The sequence below is a fragment of the Salmo salar genome, chromosome 09 (assembly GCF_965601325.2).
Source record: "Salmo salar chromosome 09, fSalSal1, whole genome shotgun sequence".
Taxonomy (NCBI): Eukaryota; Metazoa; Chordata; class Actinopteri; order Salmoniformes; family Salmonidae; genus Salmo; species Salmo salar.
Window position 1 is genome coordinate 124,458,905 of NC_138299.1, and position 18,743 is coordinate 124,477,647.

At 44.1% G+C, this 18,743-nt stretch overlaps 1 protein-coding gene across 2 annotated transcripts in view; it reads left to right on the top strand.

The window, feature by feature from the left end:
• LOC106612652 (bleomycin hydrolase) overlaps positions 1-18,743 on the top strand; it is a 29,463-nt gene that overhangs the window by 1,268 nt on the left and 9,452 nt on the right. For both annotated transcript variants that reach the window (XM_014214026.3, XM_014214025.3), the window contains exons 2-6: positions 2,926-3,123; positions 4,045-4,154; positions 4,464-4,605; positions 5,219-5,307; positions 5,613-5,705. In XM_014214026.3, the coding sequence (XP_014069501.1) occupies positions 2,926-3,123; positions 4,045-4,154; positions 4,464-4,605; positions 5,219-5,307; positions 5,613-5,705 (632 nt within the window). The remainder of the gene's footprint in view (positions 1-2,925; positions 3,124-4,044; positions 4,155-4,463; positions 4,606-5,218; positions 5,308-5,612; positions 5,706-18,743) is intronic.

Genomic DNA, 18,743 nt, shown 5'->3' on the forward strand with positions numbered 1-18,743 from the left:
CAAAACGAAAGTGACACAGACAGTCATTCCCATTCATGCTTTTCCATTCTGTGGAGGCTGCATTGGTATGGGCTCTCCGCATATCCCTGCGTTTGTATACATTTACATTTCAGTCATTTAGCACACGCTCTTATCCAGAGTGACTTACAGTAGTGAATGCATACATTTCATACATTTTTATTTATTTATTTTTTAAATTCTTTTTCGTACTGGTTCCCCGTGGGAAACGAACCCACAACCCTGGCGTTACAAACACTATGCGCTACCAACTGAGCCACACGGGACCACACATGGCGACACACCCCTCTTGGTTTTGTACACTGATTAAATCAGCATAATAGGGTCTCTATCATCCATTTACTGTAGCAAGCTGACAGTAGGAAATAATGTATGATTTCTCCAACTTATGTGGTATTGATGGAGTATTGAGGCATGTGGGTTTGTCTATCCCTGTACATCTGGGGTGTATTCACTTTGAACCAAATGGAAGCAAACAGCTGAAAGAGGGCGGGACCTACCTCAATTTGTCCTATAATGAACACTCATTTTTGTTGCAAAATGTTTTCTGTTGCAAAATGTTTGCTACGCTTTACTACAGTGTGGACTAATGAATACACCCCAGGAATGGCCAGTGTATTTGAACCTTTCGGTCATGGAAAATAGCCTGACGGTCCAGAACCAATAGGGCTTGAGTCAGGCAGTATGCATGATTAAGCAATGTTCTTCTCAGTGTTTAATTGCTGTCCAGTATTTGATGGAATGACACCGCAGTATTATTTTATCAGTGTACTACTACGACTACAGATAGTTCTAGTTTCACATATACAGTGCCTTCAAAAAGTATTCACACCCCTTGACTTTTTCCACATTTTATTGTGTTACAACCGTAATTTAAAATTGATTAAATATAAGAAAGAAATGTGTCACTGGCCTTCACTAATGTTCCCTACATTTTGGTCTGCTAAGCACAAACTTGAACATTGTGAAAATTCTGTGCAACTTCTGGCACGTGTTTACTGTGAACACTAAGACTGTATCCGCTTTAAGTTACAGTTTTAACAGTGGTCATGCAGGCTACTGTGGCTATTTGATCATAATGTAGGCCTACCAGAGTGGGAAGCAATGACACAACAACTATCCATATTTTCAAGCGTAGTAGTGGATGCAACATGTTATGGGTATGCTTGTAATCATTAAAAGTGGTGAGATTTTCAGGATAAAAAAAGAAACTGAATAGCACAGACACATTTCTAAAGGAAAACCTGGTTCAGTCTGCTTTCCACCAGACACTGGGAGATTAATTTAACTTTTAGCAGGACAATAACCTAAAACACAAGGGCAATATCTACACTGGAGTTGCTTACCAAGAACACAGTAGGGCTGTCTCTGACTTAAAAAAAATCTTGGTCAACCAAATCTGTTCTTTCAACCAATCAATTGGTCGAAATTTTAAAACATGTATTTTTCCATATACTGTATGTATGGTTAATTTATAAAGCCAGGCACATTTAACAGTTAGGCTATTGATTTTATACTTAATTAAGTTGGTTTCCTCTCTCCTCAAGGCAAGGGCTGTTTTCTCGTCTCCTAGCTCCGCTGCTGCCTCTGCCCATTGTTCTCAACACCAATATGCTAATTAACTTTGCTATTATGCACATAGCAACATGGTCCAGCAAAAGGAGGCAATTCAACAGCCCACTGATGTTTCAGAACCATGGACAGCGACCGCTATCCAACGCGGTAGAAAGCACATTTGTTATAAAATAATAATAAAAAAAAATATTAGTGTTGCCCCATTGTTCTTACGTAATATAACCATATACAATTTCAGTAGCATGTCTTAGAGTGATAGACTGTGCCACCCCCATGATCTCAACAATGGATTAGTCCACTCAGACAGGCGCCAATCAGACAGGTGTCTTGTACACCATGATTTTAAAATGTTTTATTTTTTTTGCTACTGCTCGACTAAAGAAATCTCGGTCGATCAACAGCCTATCGTTCAGTCGACTAAATCGGTTCAGCCCTAGAAGACATTGAATGTTCTTGAGTGGCCGAGTTACAGTTTTGACTTAAATCTACTTAAAGTGTTATGACAAGACCTGAAGATGATTGTCTAGCAATGATCAACAACTAATTTGACAGAGCTTGAAGTATTTTGAAAACAATAATGGGCAAATGTTGCACAATTCAGGTCTGGAAAGCTCTTAGAGACTTACCCAGAAAGACTCACACTATAATTGCTGCCAAAGTAATTGCTTCTGCAAAGTATTGACTCAGGGGTGTGAGTAAACATTTCTAAAAACATGTTTTCACTTTGTCATTATGAGGTATTGTGTGTAGATGGGTGAGGAAAAACATTTCTGCAATCCATTTTCAATTCAGACTTTAACACAATATTGTGGAATAAGTCAAGGGGTATGAATACTGTATATGGATTGTTCCTGTCAAAATAGGATGAGAACACTTTAGTGAACTCAGGCATATTTGAATTTGATACCGAACTTGATGTCCTGCTGTTTTGTACCACATTGTCCGGTGGGGAGTGGACGAGGGCGGGGCAAGGCATTATTTGAATACTCCCTTTGCCACTTTGTTGACAATTCAATACAGTACAACTTTATTAGTCCCGCTGCAATTCGGAACCCATTGCCACTTTGCCAGAGCAAACACCAATGACATCCTCCTTATATTACACCTCTTTACCACTTTGTTTCATCCAGACTGTTTCCATTTCTAATAAACCCTGGCCTAGCCTGGCCTCAGATCTGTTTCTGCGCTTATTCCAACTCCTTCTCACGCCAAACAATGTTTGGCAGGCTAATTCTATTACGAAGTTGGCAAGAGAGCATAAACAGACCAGTTACCAGGCTAACACTTTCCCTGTTTCCTTAAAAATTACGACCTCTCTATTGTCCTCCTCAGGTTTGAGTCAGGAGAAGATCGCCTCCTTTGTGAAGCGTTTGCGGGCGGAGCCCAGGTACCTGTTGGCCCAGAACGTGTCCACGTGCATCGACCCGCTGGAGGTGTGTCTGCACAGGCAGACGGTCCAGGACACCGTGCACATATTCCAGCACTCCATCCCCACAGAGGGCAAGCCTATCACCAACCAGAAAAACTCAGGTACACTTACCTACAGATACGGTCAAATATATTGGCACCCTTGCACTTTACAATGGATTGCAATGGAGCAGAATGTTCTGTTTTTTCTTTTATAAAACTGGTTGTATGACAATTTTTTTACCCTGTAGCCACCGGGGCCAGGTAGCCTAGTGGTTAGAGTGTTGGGCCAGTAACCGAAAGGTTGCTGGATCAAATCCCCGAGCTCACAAGGTAAACATCTGTTGTTCTGCCCCTGAACAAGGCAGTTAACCCACTGTTCCTAGGCCGTCATTGTAAATAAGAATTTGTTCTTAACTGACTTGCCTGGTTAAATAAAGGTTAAATAAAATAAAACACTGGAGATCGTTTAGTCTAGGCCATTGAAGTGAAAAATCTCAATTTTAGCTGTAAATCAAACAAATACACGAAAACAAATGTTTTTCAATTTCAATTTTTTTTTTTTAAGCATTTGTGTTCTGCGCCAGGGTGCCAAAATATTTGACACCCAGCATCTGTAACTACTCCAGAGTCTTGGCCATGTACAAAGACTGCATGTGAACGAAATAGACCTACGTACCTGATGCAGAGATGTGGTGGGGTTGCGTGCCAAATGGCAGTCTAATTCCTACATGGTGCACTCCGTTTGACCAGAGCCCTATAGGCGCTAGTCAACATTTTTTATTTGATTTATTGGGATCCCCATTAACTGACGCCAATGGCGACAGATAATCTTACTGGTGCACTATATACAGTAGGGGAGTGCACTATATAGGGAATAGGGTGCCATTTTGGGACACAACTGTGGAGTGGGGAGAAAGGGGAGAAAGGAGGTCTAGCTATGTGTCTATGAATAGGGGATAGAGTGTTATTTGGGAAGCTGCCATTGAAGCACGGCTCCATATACACAGTTCCATAGTCATCTGTGCTGATTGTGGGTTCCAGGGAGATGTTGGATCTTCTCGTGCCTCAACGTCATGCGCCTTCCCTTCATGAAAAAGTTCAACATCGAAGAGTTTGAGTTCAGTCAGTCCTACCTCTTCTTCTGGGACAAGGTAAGACCACGTTTGTTCGTCTTATTAAAATCACATGTATTCATTTGAGCAACTTTTAGCAACAGCCACTAGAATATACAATGCGTTTGTTGTTACATTTCAGCGGTGGGGTGTGAACAGCGTTGGTGTGTTTGGCGGTGTGTTTGGCAGTGTGCATCTTTAGTACTATTAGACTCATTGTCTGCCTTAAACCCCCTTTGTGTGTGGCGCTCTGTACACTGGACAATGTTGTACCGATTGGACGTCACCGTCTCTCTCGTCTCCTCTCCATCATGTCCCTTTTCTGCACTCTCTCCATCCTCCCTTCAGGTGGAGCGGTGCTACTACTTCCTGCAGGCCTGTGTGGAGACAGCCCAGAGGAAGGAGCCTGTAGACGGCAGACTGGTCCAGTTCCTGCTCTCCAATCCCACCAACGACGGCGGCCAGTGGGATATGCTGGTCAACCTCATTGGTCAGTTCATACCTGTTATTACCCGATCAGGGGAGTGTTGCTGCTTCGTTTGCATAATGCTATGTCATTATGTCGTGGCTGAGTCACGAATCGCACCCTATTCCCTATATCAGGTACTACCTTGGCCCAGGGGTCATATGTAGGGAATAGGGTGCCATTTAGGACTCACAGTGTAACTACCTTGGTAACTAGACTGTAACTACTCACCGGTGGCCGTTTACTGCAGAAAATAAGCAAAATTATACTGGAACTGTCTAGATTCTGTTTCAGGTGAGTTACTAATGTAGTAGTTACTGTGTAATTCCTTGTAATTAGACAATTATATGTAACTAGCCTTCCACTGTTTTAATGAGTCAGGTTTGTGTGCGTCCCAAATAGCATCCTATTCCCTACGTAGTGCATTACTTTTGACCACAGGCCACGGGCAAAGCCTTAAAGTTATGGTCCTCTGTGGCTCAGTTGGTGGATCATGGCGCTTGCAACGCCAGGGTCGTGGGTTCGATTCCCACTGGGGCCTCCCATAGGAAAAATGTAGGCAGGCATAACTGTAAGTTGCTTTTGGATAAAAGTGTCTGCTAAATGGCATATGTTATTACCTTTCCCCGATCATCAGAAAAGTACGGAGTTATCCCAAAGAAATGCTTCCCAGAGTCTCACAGCTCCGAGGCCTCGCGGAGAATGAATGACATCCTCAATCACAAGGTAGGTCGACTCACTTACATCTTTGCGACATTTCCGATTCATAATGATGTCTTGTGTAGAAGTACAACACCAAAAACCTAGTCCTCCTGTTTCATACCAAGACAAGGCAGTACAAGCATATACACTCTACTTAGCGCAGTGGAACACCACGGACAGATCATAGAAGCCACCCTTTTTTATTTTGGTGTCGTCTGTTTTCTTATAGAAGACCCAGATAACTAGCCCTTACCCGACATGCTCCACAATGTCACGAGGTAATAAAGTTTGCTGTGTAGTATGTCATGCCAATGTTCCCTGTCTTCCAGCTGAGAGAATACTGTCTAAGACTGCGGAACATGGTGGCCAGTGACTCCACTGAAGCCGAGCTGTCTGACGCCATGGACACCATGATTGAGGAGGTAAGCGCATGTTAGGGAAAGACACACACGACTCGCACACCACACACAGCGTACGACCCCACCACCACCCACCACCCACAGTGCCGCCCCCGCCCCACCACCACACACCAGCGTACGACCCACACGCCACCACCACATCACACACACCGCCATCACATCACACAGCGCACGACCCACACACCGCCACCACATCACACTACACACAGCGCACGACCCACACGCCACCACCACATCACACACACCGCCATCACACCACACACTGTTTTCCTCCTCAATAATGTTGTAGCACTGCGTCAGTTTGTCCAGAGGAGGGGGCTGTATAACAGACCGTAGATCTGTGCTCTGAGAAGGACACGTGCTGTAACACGCCTGTATGTATTTAACACAGCAGGTACTGGGTAGGCAAGGACGATAACCAATACGGCTCCAGTAGTTATTAGGCAATATTCGTTTTCAGATTAATTATTGGCCATTCAATTCAAATGTATCTGTTGTAGCAGCACACAGAAAGCTACAGGTTGATAACAAAGGTTTGTGTGTGTGTGTGTGTGTGTGTGTGTGTGTGTGTGTGTGTGTGTGTGTGTGTGTGTGTGTGTGTGTGTGCGTGTGTGAATAGTACACTATCCCATCTAATACCATTGACTTTCACCATACCACTGATTCCTCTATCAAATCTCAAAAGTAACTGTCAGCCAGTGGATAGACCTCCTCGGTTCAGATAGATATCTAATAGATAGAAACCACCGCTGTTGGAATTTGTTGGAGCTATGTTCCCTCTTAAATAATGCCGCAAATGAGTTTTCTACCTTAAATCAGCATGTTTGACATAAGTAGGCTTAGAAAAGGTACTGCTAGAAATGGCCAAATAGAGATGACTGTTTATTTTTGTTAAACAGTGCTTTATCAGTCGTAATGAATCAGGACCTAATCACAAGACCCTCCCAGCACTGCAGAACATTGTGGAGCCCAACTCTTCCACATTTAGCAACAATGGCTGTAGTGATATATGGCCCTTACTGTTTATAATCCACTGGTGACAGCTTCTATAATTCTGGCAGCAAAGAGAGAGAGAGTGTGTGTCCACATGCGTGTGTGTGTGTCCACGTGCACTCACACACGCCTCACGGACCTGATGACAGAATGTTCCATAAACACGATCTTTATCGCAACGCTCCTCACATTGAACGGCGTAAGGCAATTTCACTGTGAGAGGAAAAGGCCTTTTTTTTTTATTTCACCTTTATTTAACCAGGTAGGCAAGTTGAGAACAAGTTCTCATTTACAATTGCGACCTGGCCAAGATAAAGCAAAGCAGTTCGACAACATACAAAAACACAGAGTTACACATGGAGTAAAACAACATACAATCAATGATGCAGTAGAAAAAAATAAATAAGACTATATACAATGTGAGCAAATGATGTGAGATAAGGGAGGTAAAGGCAAAAAAAATGCCATGGTGGCAAAGTAAATAAAGTATAGCAAGAAAAACACCGGAATGGTAGATTTGTAGTTTGAAGAAAGTTCAGAGATAAAATATAAATAATATGGTGCAAAGGAGCAAAATAAATAAAATAAATAAATACAGTAGGGGAAGAGGTAGTAGTTTGGGCTAAATTATGGATGGGCTATGTACAGGTGCAGTGATCTGTGAGCTGCTCTGACAGCTGGTGCTTAAAGCTAGTGAGGGAGATAAGTGTTTCCAGTTTCAGAGATTTTTGTAGTTCGTTCCAGTCATTGGCAGCAGAGAACTGGAAGGAGAGACGACCAAAGGAGGAGTTGGCTTTAGGGGTGACCAGAGAGATAAACCTGCTGGAGCGCGTGCTACAGGTGGGTGCTGCTATGGTGACCAGTGAGAGGAGATAAGGGGGGACTTTACCTAGCAGGGTCTTGTAGATGACCTGGAGCCAATGTGTTTGGCGACGATTATGAAGCGAAGGCCAGCCAACGAGAGCGTACAGGTCGCAGTGGTGGGTAGTATATGGGGCTTTGGTGACAAAACGGATGGCACTGTGATAGACTGCATCCAGCTTGTTGAGTAGGGTATTAGAAGCTATTTTGTAAATGACATCGCCGAAGTCGAGGATTGGTAGGATGGTCAGTTTTACGAGGGTATGTTTGGCAGCATGAGTGAAGGATGCTTTGTTGCGAAATAGGAAGCCAATTCGAGATTTCACTTTGGCTTGGAGATGATTGATGTGAGTCTGGAAGGAGAGTTTACAGTCTAACCAGACACCTAGGTATTTGTAGTTGTCCACAAATTCTAAGTTAGAACCGTCCAGAGAAGTGATGCTGGACAGGCGGGCAGGTGCAGGCAGCGATCGGTTGAAGAGCATGCATTTAGTTTTACTTGCGTTTAGGAGCAGTTGGAGACCACGGAAGGAGAGTTGAATGGCATTGAAGCTCGTCTGGAGGGTTGTTAACACAGTGTCCAAAGAAGGGCCAGAAGTGTACAGAATGGTGTCGTCTGCGTAGAGGTGGATCAGAGATTCACCAGCAGCAAGAGCGACATCATTTATGTATACAGAGAAAAGAGTTGGCCCAAGAATTGAACCCTGTGGTACCCCCATAGAGACTGCCAGAGGTCCAGACAGTAGGCCCTCCGATTTGACACACTGAACTCTGTCAGAGAAGTAGTTGGTGAACCAGGCGACGCAATCGTTTGAGAAACCAAGGCTACTGAGTCTGCCGATGAGGATGTGGTGATTAACCTCTATGGGCAAGGTGGGACGCTGGCGATTTTCAAAATCTTAAAAATCCTATTACTTCAATTTCTCAAACATATGACTATTTTACAGCTATTTAAAGACAAGACTCTCGTTAATCTAACCACACTGTCCGATTTCAAAAAGGCTTTACAACGAAAGCAAAACATTAGATTATGTCAGCAGAGTACCAAGCCAGAAATAATCAGACACCCATTTTTCAAGCCAGCATATAATGTCACCAAAACCCAGAAGACAGCTAAATGCAGCACTCACCTTTGATGATCTTCATCAGATGACAACCCTAGGACATTATGTTATACAATACATGCATGTTTTGTTCAATCAAGTTCATATTTATATCAAAAACCAGCTTTTTACATTAGCATGTGACGTTCAGAACTAGCAAACTTCCGGGGAATTCGCTAACATTTTACTAAATTACTCACGATAAACGTTCACAAAAAGCATAACAATTATTTTAAGAATTATAGATACATTACTTCTCTATGTCCGATTTTAAAATAGCTTTTTGGTGAAAGCACATTTTGCAATATTCTAAGTACATAGCCCAGGCATCACGGGCTCGCTATTTAGACACCCGGCAAGTTTAGCACTCACCATAATCATATTTACTATTATAAAAGTTTGATTACCTTTTGTTGTCTTCGTCAGAATGCACTCCCAGGACGTCTACTTCAATAACAAATGTTGGTTTGGTCCAAAATAATCCATCGTTATATCCGAATAGCGGCGTTTTGTTCGTGCGTTCCAGACACTATCCGAAATGGTAAAGAAGTGTCGCGCGCATGGCGCAATTCGTGACAATAAAATTCTAAATATTCCATTACCGTACTTCGAAGCATGTCAACCGCTGTTTAAAATCAATTTTTACGCCATTTTTCTCGTAGAAAAGCGATAATATTCCGACAGGGAATCTCCTTTTCGGCAAACAGAGGAAAAAAATCACAAAGGCGGGGGCGGTCGGGGTCACGCGCATAAGCCCAGTGTCCCTTGATCGGCCACTTGAGAAAGGCGATAATGTGTTTCAGCCTGGGGCTGGAATGACGACATTCTGTTTTTTTCCGGGCTCTGAGCGCCTATGGACGACGTGGGAAGTGTCACGTTAGAGCAGAGATCCTTAGTAAATGATAGAGATGGAAAAGAAGTTCAAGAAATGGTCAGACAGGCCACTTCCTGTAAAGGAATCTCTCAGGTTTTGACCTGCCATTTGAGTTCTGTTATACTCACAGACACCATTCAAACAGTTTTAGAAAATTTAGGGTGTTTTCTATCCATATGTAATAAGTATATGCATATTCTAGTTACTGGGTAGGAGTGGTAACCAGATTAAATCGGGTATGTTTTTTATCCAGCCGTGTCAATACTGCCCCCTAGCCCTAACAGGTTAACAGAGTCAAAAGCTTTGGCCAGGTCAATGAATACGGCAGCACAGTATTGTTTCTTATCGATGGCGGTTACGATGTCGTTTAGGACCTTGAGCGTGGCTGAGGTGCACCCATGACCAGCTCTGAAACCAGATTGCATAGCGGAGAGGGTGCGGTGGGATTCGAAATGGTCGGTAATCTGTTTGTTGACTTGGCTTTCGAAGACCTTAGAAAGGCAGGGTAGGATGGATATAGGTCTGTAGCAATTTGGGTCAAGAGTGTCACCTCCTTTGAAGAGGGGGATGACAGCAGCTGCTTTCCAATCTATGGGAATCTCAGACGACACGAAAGAGAGGTTGAACAGGCTAGTAATAGGGGTTGCAATAATTTAGGCAGATAATTTTAGAAAGAAAGGGTCCAGATTGGAAAAGCCCAGCTGATTTGTAGGGGTCCAGATTTTGCAGCTCTTTCAGAACATCAGCTGAATGGATTTGGGAGAAGGAGAAATGGGGGAGGCTTGGGCGAGTAGCTGTGGGGGGTGCAGTGCTGTTGAATGCAGTAGGGGTAGTTAGGTGGAAAGCATGGCCAGCCGTAGAAAAATGCTTATTGAAATTCTCAATTATAGTGGGCTTATCGGTGGTGACAGAGTTTCCTATCCTCAGTGCAGTGGGCAGTTGGGAGGAGGTGTTCTTATTCTCCATGGACTTTACAATGTCCCAGAACTTTTTAGAGTTGGAGTTGCACGAAGCGAATTTCTGTTTGAAAAAGATAGCCTTGGCGTTTCTAACTGCCTGTGTGTATTGGTTTCTAACTTCCCTAAAAAGTTGCATATCGCGGGGGCAGTTCGATGCTAATGCAGAACGCCACAGGATATTTTTGTGTTGGTTAAGGGCAGTCAGGTCTGGGGAGAACCAAGGGCTATATCTGTTCCTGGTTCTAAATTTCTTGAAAGGGGCATGCTTATTTAAGATGGAGAGGAAGGCATTTAAAAAAAATAACCAGGCATCCTCTACTGACGGGATGAGGTCAATATCCTTCCAGGATACCAGGGCCAGGTCGATTAGAAAGGCTTGCTCGTTGAAATGTTTCAGGGAGCGTTTGACAGTGATGAGTGGAGGTCGTTTGACCGCTGACCCATTACGGGTGCAGGCAATGAGGCAGTGATCGCTGAGATCTTGGTTGAAAACAGCAGAGGTGTATTTAGAGGGCATGTTGGTTAGGATGATATCTATGAGGGTGCCCGTGTTTGCGGCTTTGGGGTTGTACCTGGTGGGTTCATTAATAATTTGTGTGAGATTGAGGGCATCAAGCTTGGATTGTAGGATGGCTGGGGTGTTAAGCATGTCCCAGTTTAGGTCACCTAGTAGCACGAGCTCTGAAGATAGATGGGGGGCAATCAGTTCACATATGGTGTCCAGAGCACAACTAGGGGCCGAGGGGGGTCTATAGCAGGCGGCAACGGTGAGAGACTTGTTTTGGGGGTGGAAAAGTAGAAGTTCAAATTGTTTGGGTACAGACCTGGATAGTAGGCAGCGCTGCGGCTATCTCTGCAGTAGATTGCAACACCGCCCCCTTTGGTCGTTCTATCTTGTCTGAAAACGTTGTAGTTAGGGATGAAGATTTCAGAGTTTTTGGTGGACTTCCTAAGCCAAGATTCAGACACAGCTAGGACATCCGGGTTGGCAGAGTGTGCTAAAGCAGTGAATAAAACAAACTTAGGGAGGAGGCTTCTAATGTTAACATGCATGAAACCAAGGTTATTACGGTTACAGAAGTCATCAAAAGAGAGCGCCTGGGGAGTAGGAGTGGAGCCAGGCACTGCAGGGCCTGGATTCACCTCTACATCCCCAGAGGAGCAGAGAAGAATAAGTATGAGGGTACGGCTAAAAGCTATAAGAATTGGTCGTCTGTGACGTCCAGAATAGAGAGAAAAAGGAGCAGGTTTCTGGGGGCGATAAAATAGCTTCAAGGTATAATGTACAGACAAAGGTATGGTGGGATGTGAGTACAGAGGAGGTAAACCTAGGCATTTAGTGATTATGAGAGAGATATTGTCTCTAGAAACATCATTGAAACCAGAAGATGTCATAGCATGTGTGGGTGGAGGAACTGAGAGGTTGGATAAGGTATAATGAGCAGGGCTAGAGGCTCTACAGTGAAATAAGCCAATAAACACTAACCAGAACAGCAATGGAGAAGGCATATTGACATTAAGGAGAGGCATGCTTAGCCGAGTGATCAAAGGGTCCAGTGAGATTCAGACAGCTAGCCGGGCCATAGGTAGCAAGCTGGTGGAAGATGGGAGGGAGGTCTGTTTTTAGCCACCTCGTGCGTTTCCGTCTGTGGGTTAGTGGGGTTCCGTGTGGAAGGGGGGACCAGTCCAAGTTGGCAAAATAGTTAGTTATAGTGGCCCAAGAAAAGTGTCCGATAGACCTATTCAGATCGCAGCCGAAAAGACAGCTAACGATTAGCGGGCCGCAGATGGGCGATCAGGTTACGTCGCGACGGAGGGGCCAGTTGGATAACTCCCTCGGGCAGATAACGTCGGTGGTCCAGTCGTGAAGACCCGATGGGGCTCCACATCGGCAGTAAAACGGGTCAGGATAGGTGAGTTGTAGCCCAGGAGACACTTCAGCTGGCTAGCTCAGGAATAGCCCAGGAGTGGCTGACGGAACTCTTCAGCTGGCTAGCTGGCTAGCTCCGTAATAATGTGTGTTAATTCCGTGACCGACGTTGCCAATAGTCACTCAGGTAGCAGCTAGTTAGCTGCAAGATCCAGGTGTAAATGTCCAGAGCCTGCGGTAGAAATCGGGGAAAGGAGAGAGAATAGGTCCGGTATGCTCTGTTCTGAGTCGCGCTGTACAAAAACTGGCGATAGCTTTTCGAGCTAACGGATAGCTGAGGACAGCTAACCGTGGCTAGCTGAACTTCAACGTTAGCCAGTGAAAATGGCTAACCTCTTGCTAGCTTCTGTTGTGGAATTCAGATGAGGTAAAATAATACTTTATTTTTTAAATTGGTGAGGCGGGTTGCAGGAGAGTGCTTTGAGGTTGAGTTTTTAGAATTAAAAAAAAATATATATATAAAAAGATAAGTGAAGAAAAAATAATAATATGTAAATATATATATACACGGGACACGACAAGAGGAGGGTAGAGGACGTCTGAACTGCTACGCCATTTTGGGATTTTTTTTTTTTTCTTTTTCCCCTTAATGCCTTAATGTCCCAACATTCCCAGTACCACTTAAGACAGAGGTGTGTGTGTGTGTGGTCAGTCAGTCAATATCACACAGCAAGAGAGAGAACATTACATAAAGGATGTAGCTTTTGTGTGGAGCAGTTCTGTTGTATATGCCCCTGACTGCTTGTTTAAACAGACTCTGTGTCTACTACCCTTACCGCTCTGGAAACACTATGCTAGCTACAGCATATTCTGATTGTGCAACACTTCCAGTTCTCCCTCGTTGCACTTCTTCTATGAACAAGAGAGTTTTTTTTTTTTGGTCAATGTGTTTGTTTGTCCACCTGGTAGTAGTTTGTTTTGTGTAACACAGCTCTGGCAACCAGGGGGAGTGTGAAGAGAGAGAAAGGTGGGGGATGTTGGCCCGGGAGGGTGAAGGGTGTAACCAGCGCCTCTCTTCCCGTCTCCTGGGCGTCCGTACGGAGAAGGGCGCGTTGACTGCGCCTCCAGGCTTCTATTTATGCTTGGCATCTGTTGCGACGAGTGAAACGTCACTGTTGTGCCGTGATTTAGATTAGCTCCTAGCTAGCGAGCCAACAAATTAGCCATAATTAATTAAGCTAGAACACACTCTGTCGGATGTGATCAGTTAGTCGGGTCCTTTTTCATTAATTCACTTTTCTGTGTCCTCGTCACTCAGCATGTTGTGTTGACACAGTAGGGCTACGTCCCAAATGCCACACTATTCCCTTTATAGTGCACTATATTTAGGGAATAGGGGGACATTTGGGACACTTACCAGGCCATTTGAAACGTGTCATGTTCAATTACAGAGTATTGTAGTCCTTTTCCGAGTGCTGCGTGTGACTTCAGTGTGCGGGCTGTGCCACCTTGTTCTGGGTTCAGACTGCACACGTAAACCATGTAAACACCAAGTATGAGAGGTTGTGGGTTTGTGCGTGTCTGAGCGTTTAGAAGTGGTGTGTGTTTCTATGTATGCTTAGAAGTGGCGTGTGTTTATATTCAGAAGTGGTGTCTGTGGTTACATTTTAGAGTTGGTGTGTGTGTCTGTGGTTACATTTTAGAGTTGGCGTGTGTGTCTGTGGTTACATTTTAGAGTTGGCGTGTGTGTATGTGGTTACATTTTAGAGTTGGTGTGTGTGTCTGGTTACATTTTAGAGTTGGTGTGTCTGTCTGTGGTTACATTTTAGAGTTGGCGTGTGTGTCTGTGGTTACATTTTAGAGTTGGTGTGTGTGTCTGTGGTTACATTTTAGAGTTGGTGTGAGTGTATGTGGTTACATTTTAGAGTTGGTGTGTGTCTGTGGTTACATTTTAGAGTTGGCATGTGTGTCTGTGGTTACATTTTAGAGTTGGCGTGTGTGTATGTGGTTACATTTTAGAGTTGGTGTGTCTGTCTGTGGTTACATTTTAGAGTTGGTGTGTGTGTCTGTGGTTACATTTTAGAGTTGGCGTGTGTGTCTGTGGTTACATTTTAGAGTTGGTGTGTGTGTCTGGTTACATTTTAGAGTTGGTGTGTGTGTATGTGGTTACATTTTAGAGTTGGCGTGTGTGTCTGTGGTTACATTTTAGAGTTGGTGTGTGTGTCTGTGGTTAGATTTTAGAGTTGGTGTGTGTGTATGTGGTTACATTTTAGAGTTGGCGTGTGTGTCTGTGGTTACATTTTAGAGTTGGCGTGTGTGTATGTGGTTACATTTTAGAGTTGGCGTGTGTGTCTGTGGTTACATTTTAGAGTTGGTGTGTGTGTCTGTGGTTAGATTTTAGAGTTGGTGTGTGTGTCTGGTTACATTTTAGAGTTGGTGTGTGTGTCTGTGGTTACATTTTAGAGTTGGTGTGTGTGTCTGTGGTTACATTTTAGAGTTGGTGTGTGTGTCTGGTTACATTTTAGAGTTGGTGTGTGTGTCTGTGGTTACATTTTAGAGTTGGCGTGTGTGTCTGTGGTTACATTTTAGAGTTGGTGTGTGTGTCTGTGGTTACATTTTAGAGTTGGCGTGTGTGTCTGTGGTTACATTTTAGAGTTGGTGTGTGTGTCTGTGGTTACATTTTAGAGTTGGTGTGTGTATGTGGTTACATTTTAGAGTTGGTGTGTGTGTCTGTGGTTACATTTTAGAGTTGGCGTGTGTGTCTGTGGTTACATTTTAGAGTTGGTGTGTGTGTCTGGTTACATTTTAGAGTTGGTGTGTGTGTATGTGGTTACATTTTAGAGTTGGTGTGTGTATGTGGTTACATTTTAGAGTTGGTGTGTGTGTCTGTGGTTACATTTTAGAGTTGGTGTGTCTGTCTGTGGTTACATTTTAGAGTTGGCGTGTGTGTCTGTGGTTACATTTTAGAGTTGGCGTGTGTGTCTGTGGTTACATTTTAGAGTTGGTGTGTGTGTCTGGTTACATTTTAGAGTTGGTGTGTGTGTCTGTGGTTACATTTTAGAGTTGGTGTGTGTGTCTGTGGTTACATTTTAGAGTTGGTGTGTGTGTCTGTGGTTACATTTTAGAGTTGGTGTGTGTGTCTGGTTACATTTTAGAGTTGGTGTGTGTGTCTGGTTACATTTTAGAGTTGGTGTGTGTGTCTGTGGTTACATTTTAGAGTTGGTGTGTGTGTCTGTGGTTACATTTTAGAGTTGGTGTGTGTGTATGTGGTTACATTTTAGAGTTGGTGTGTGTGTCTGGTTACATTTTAGAGTTGGTGTGTGTGTCTGTGGTTACATTTTAGAGTTGGTGTGTGTGTCTGTGGTTAGATTTTAGAGTTGGTGTGTGTGTCTGGTTACATTTTAGAGTTGGTGTGTGTGTCTGGTTAGATTTTAGAGTTGGTGTGTGTCTGGTTAGATTTTAGAGTTGGTGTGTGTGTCTGGTTACATTTTAGAGTTGGTGTGTGTGTCTGTGGTTACATTTTAGAGTTGGTGTGTGTGTATGTGGTTACATTTTAGAGTTGGTGTGTCTGTCTGTGGTTACATTTTAGAGTTGGTGTGTGTGTATGTGGTTACATTTTAGAGTTGGTGTGTGTGTCTGGTTACATTTTAGAGTTGGTGTGTGTGTCTGTGGTTACATTTTAGAGTTGGTGTGTGTGTCTGTGGTTACATTTTAGAGTTGGTGTGTGTGTATGTGGTTACATTTTAGAGTTGGTGTGTGTATGTGGTTACATTTTAGAGTTGGTGTGTGTGTCTGTGGTTAGATTTTAGAGTTGGTGTGTGTGTATGTGGTTACATTTTAGAATTGGCGTGTGTGTCTGTGGTTACATTTTAGAGTTGGTGTGTGTGTCTTTGGTTACATTTTAGAGTTGGCGTGTGTGTCTGTGGTTACATTTTAGAGTTGGCGTGTGTGTATGTGGTTACATTTTAGAGTTGGTGTGTGTGTCTGGTTACATTTTAGAGTTGGCGTGTGTGTCTGTGGTTACATTTTAGAGTTGGTGTGTGTGTCTTTGGTTACATTTTAGAGTTGGCGTGTGTGTATGTGGTTACATTTTAGAGTTGGGTGTGTGTCTGGTTACATTTTAGAGTTGGTGTGTGTGTCTGTGGTTACATTTTAGAGTTGGTGTGTGTGTCGTGGTTACATTTTAGAGTTGGTGTGTGTGTCTGTGGTTACATTTTAGAGTTGGTGTGTGTGTCTGGTTACATTTTAGAGTTGGTGTGTGTGTCTGTGGTTACATTTTAGAGTTGGTGTGTGTGTCTGTGGTTACATTTTAGAGTTGGTGTGTGTGTATGTGGTTACATTTTAGAGTTGGTGTGTGTGTCTGTGGTTACATTTTAGAGTTGGTGTGTGTGTCTGGTTACATTTTAGAGTTGGTGTGTGTGTCTGTGGTTACATTTTAGAGTTGGTGTGTGAGTCATAGCTGATCAAAGCCCCCAGACCCGGGCCTCGTTAAGCCAGGGGATGTCAGGCCTACTTTAGGTGGGGTGGCTCTGGCGTTGTGCCCGCTCCCTGGGGGAGGAGTGTGACGGGGTGCTGGAGAGCATCACTCTGTCCTCGTCCAGGCTCCACATGACAGGCCTGAGAGCCAGAGAGGACAGGCTGCACCACGTACCACCATGCTAAGACCCGGGGCCTCCTTTTTAATGTCCTGGTCCCTGCAGAAGCACACACAGACATGTACACTGTAACAGGCATGCAGGAGTGTGTGCAGGAGCGCACAAACACAGGGAGACGTTTCCAAGCACACACACACACACACAGATTTTGTATCGGCACACACACACCACCTCAGATGTAGGTAGTCCGACTGGTAGCACGCAACCACACATAATGCACACACACACACACACACACACACACACACACACACACACACACACACACACACACACACACACACACACACACACACACACACGTTCCTCACATCCTCTCTACAGCACTCCTTCAGTCCTGTTCCTGTTCCCTTCATAACCAGTCCTATGCTGTTTCTGCTGTAGAGAACGTGCCCATTTGGGCGCATAGAAATTCTCCTTCAGGCACATATGACTGTGTTCAATATGAGTGCTGTGTTTGTAGATTGTAAGGAGTCATAATCACCACATCCTCATCGGCAGACTCAGTAGCCTTGGTTTCTCAAACGATTGCGTCGCCTGGTTCACCAACTACTTCTCTGACAGAGTTCAGTGTGTCAAATCGGAGGGCCTACTGTCTGGACCTCTGGCAGTCTCTATGGGGGTACCACAGGGTTCAATTCTTAGGCCAACTCTTTTCTCTGTATACATAAATGATGTCGCTCTTGCTGCTGGTGAATCTCTGATCCACCGCTACGCAGACGACACCATTCTGTACACTTCTGGCCCTTCTTTGGACACTGTGTTAACAACCCTCCAGACGAGCTTCAATGCCATTCAACTCTCCTTCCGTGGTCTCCAACTGCTCCTATACACAAGTAAAACTAAATGCATGCTCTTCAACCGATCGCTGCCTGCACCTGCCCGCCTGTCCAGCATCACTTCTCTGGACGGTTCTAACTTAGAATATGTGGACAACTACAAATACCTAGGTGTCTGGTTAGACTGTAAACTCTCCTTCCAGACTCACATCAATCATCTCCAATCCAAAGTGAAATCTCGAATTGGCTTCCTATTTCGCAACAAAGCATCCTTCACTCATGCTGCCAAACATACCCTCGTAAAACTGACCATCCTACCAATCCTCGACTTCGGCGATGTCATTTACAAAATAGCTTCCAATACCCTACTCAACAAGCTGGATGCAGTCTATCACAGTGCCATCCGTTTTGTCACCAAAGCCCCATATACTACCCACCACTGCGACCTGTACGCTCTCGTTGGCTGGCCTTCGCTTCATAATCGTCGCCAAACACATTGGCTCCAGGTCATCTACAAGACCCTGCTAGGTAAAGTCCCCCCTTATCTCCGCTCACTGGTCACCATAGCAGCACCCACCTGTAGCACACGCTCCAGCAGGTATATCTCTCTGGTCACCCCTAAAGCCAACTCCTCCTTTGGTCGTCTCTCCTTCCAGTTCTCTGCTGCCAATGACTGGAACGAACTACAAAAATCTCTGAAACTGGAAACACTTATCTCCCTCACTAGCTTTAAGCACCAGCTGTCAGAGCAGCTCACAGATCACTGCACCTGTACATAGCCCATCTATAATTTAGCCCAAACTACTACCTCTTCCCCTACTGTATTTATTTATTTTATTTATTTTGCTCCTTTGCACCATATTATTTATATTTTATCTCTGAACTTTCTTCAAACTACAAATCTACCATTCCAGTGTTTTTCTTGCTATACTTTATTTACTTTGCCA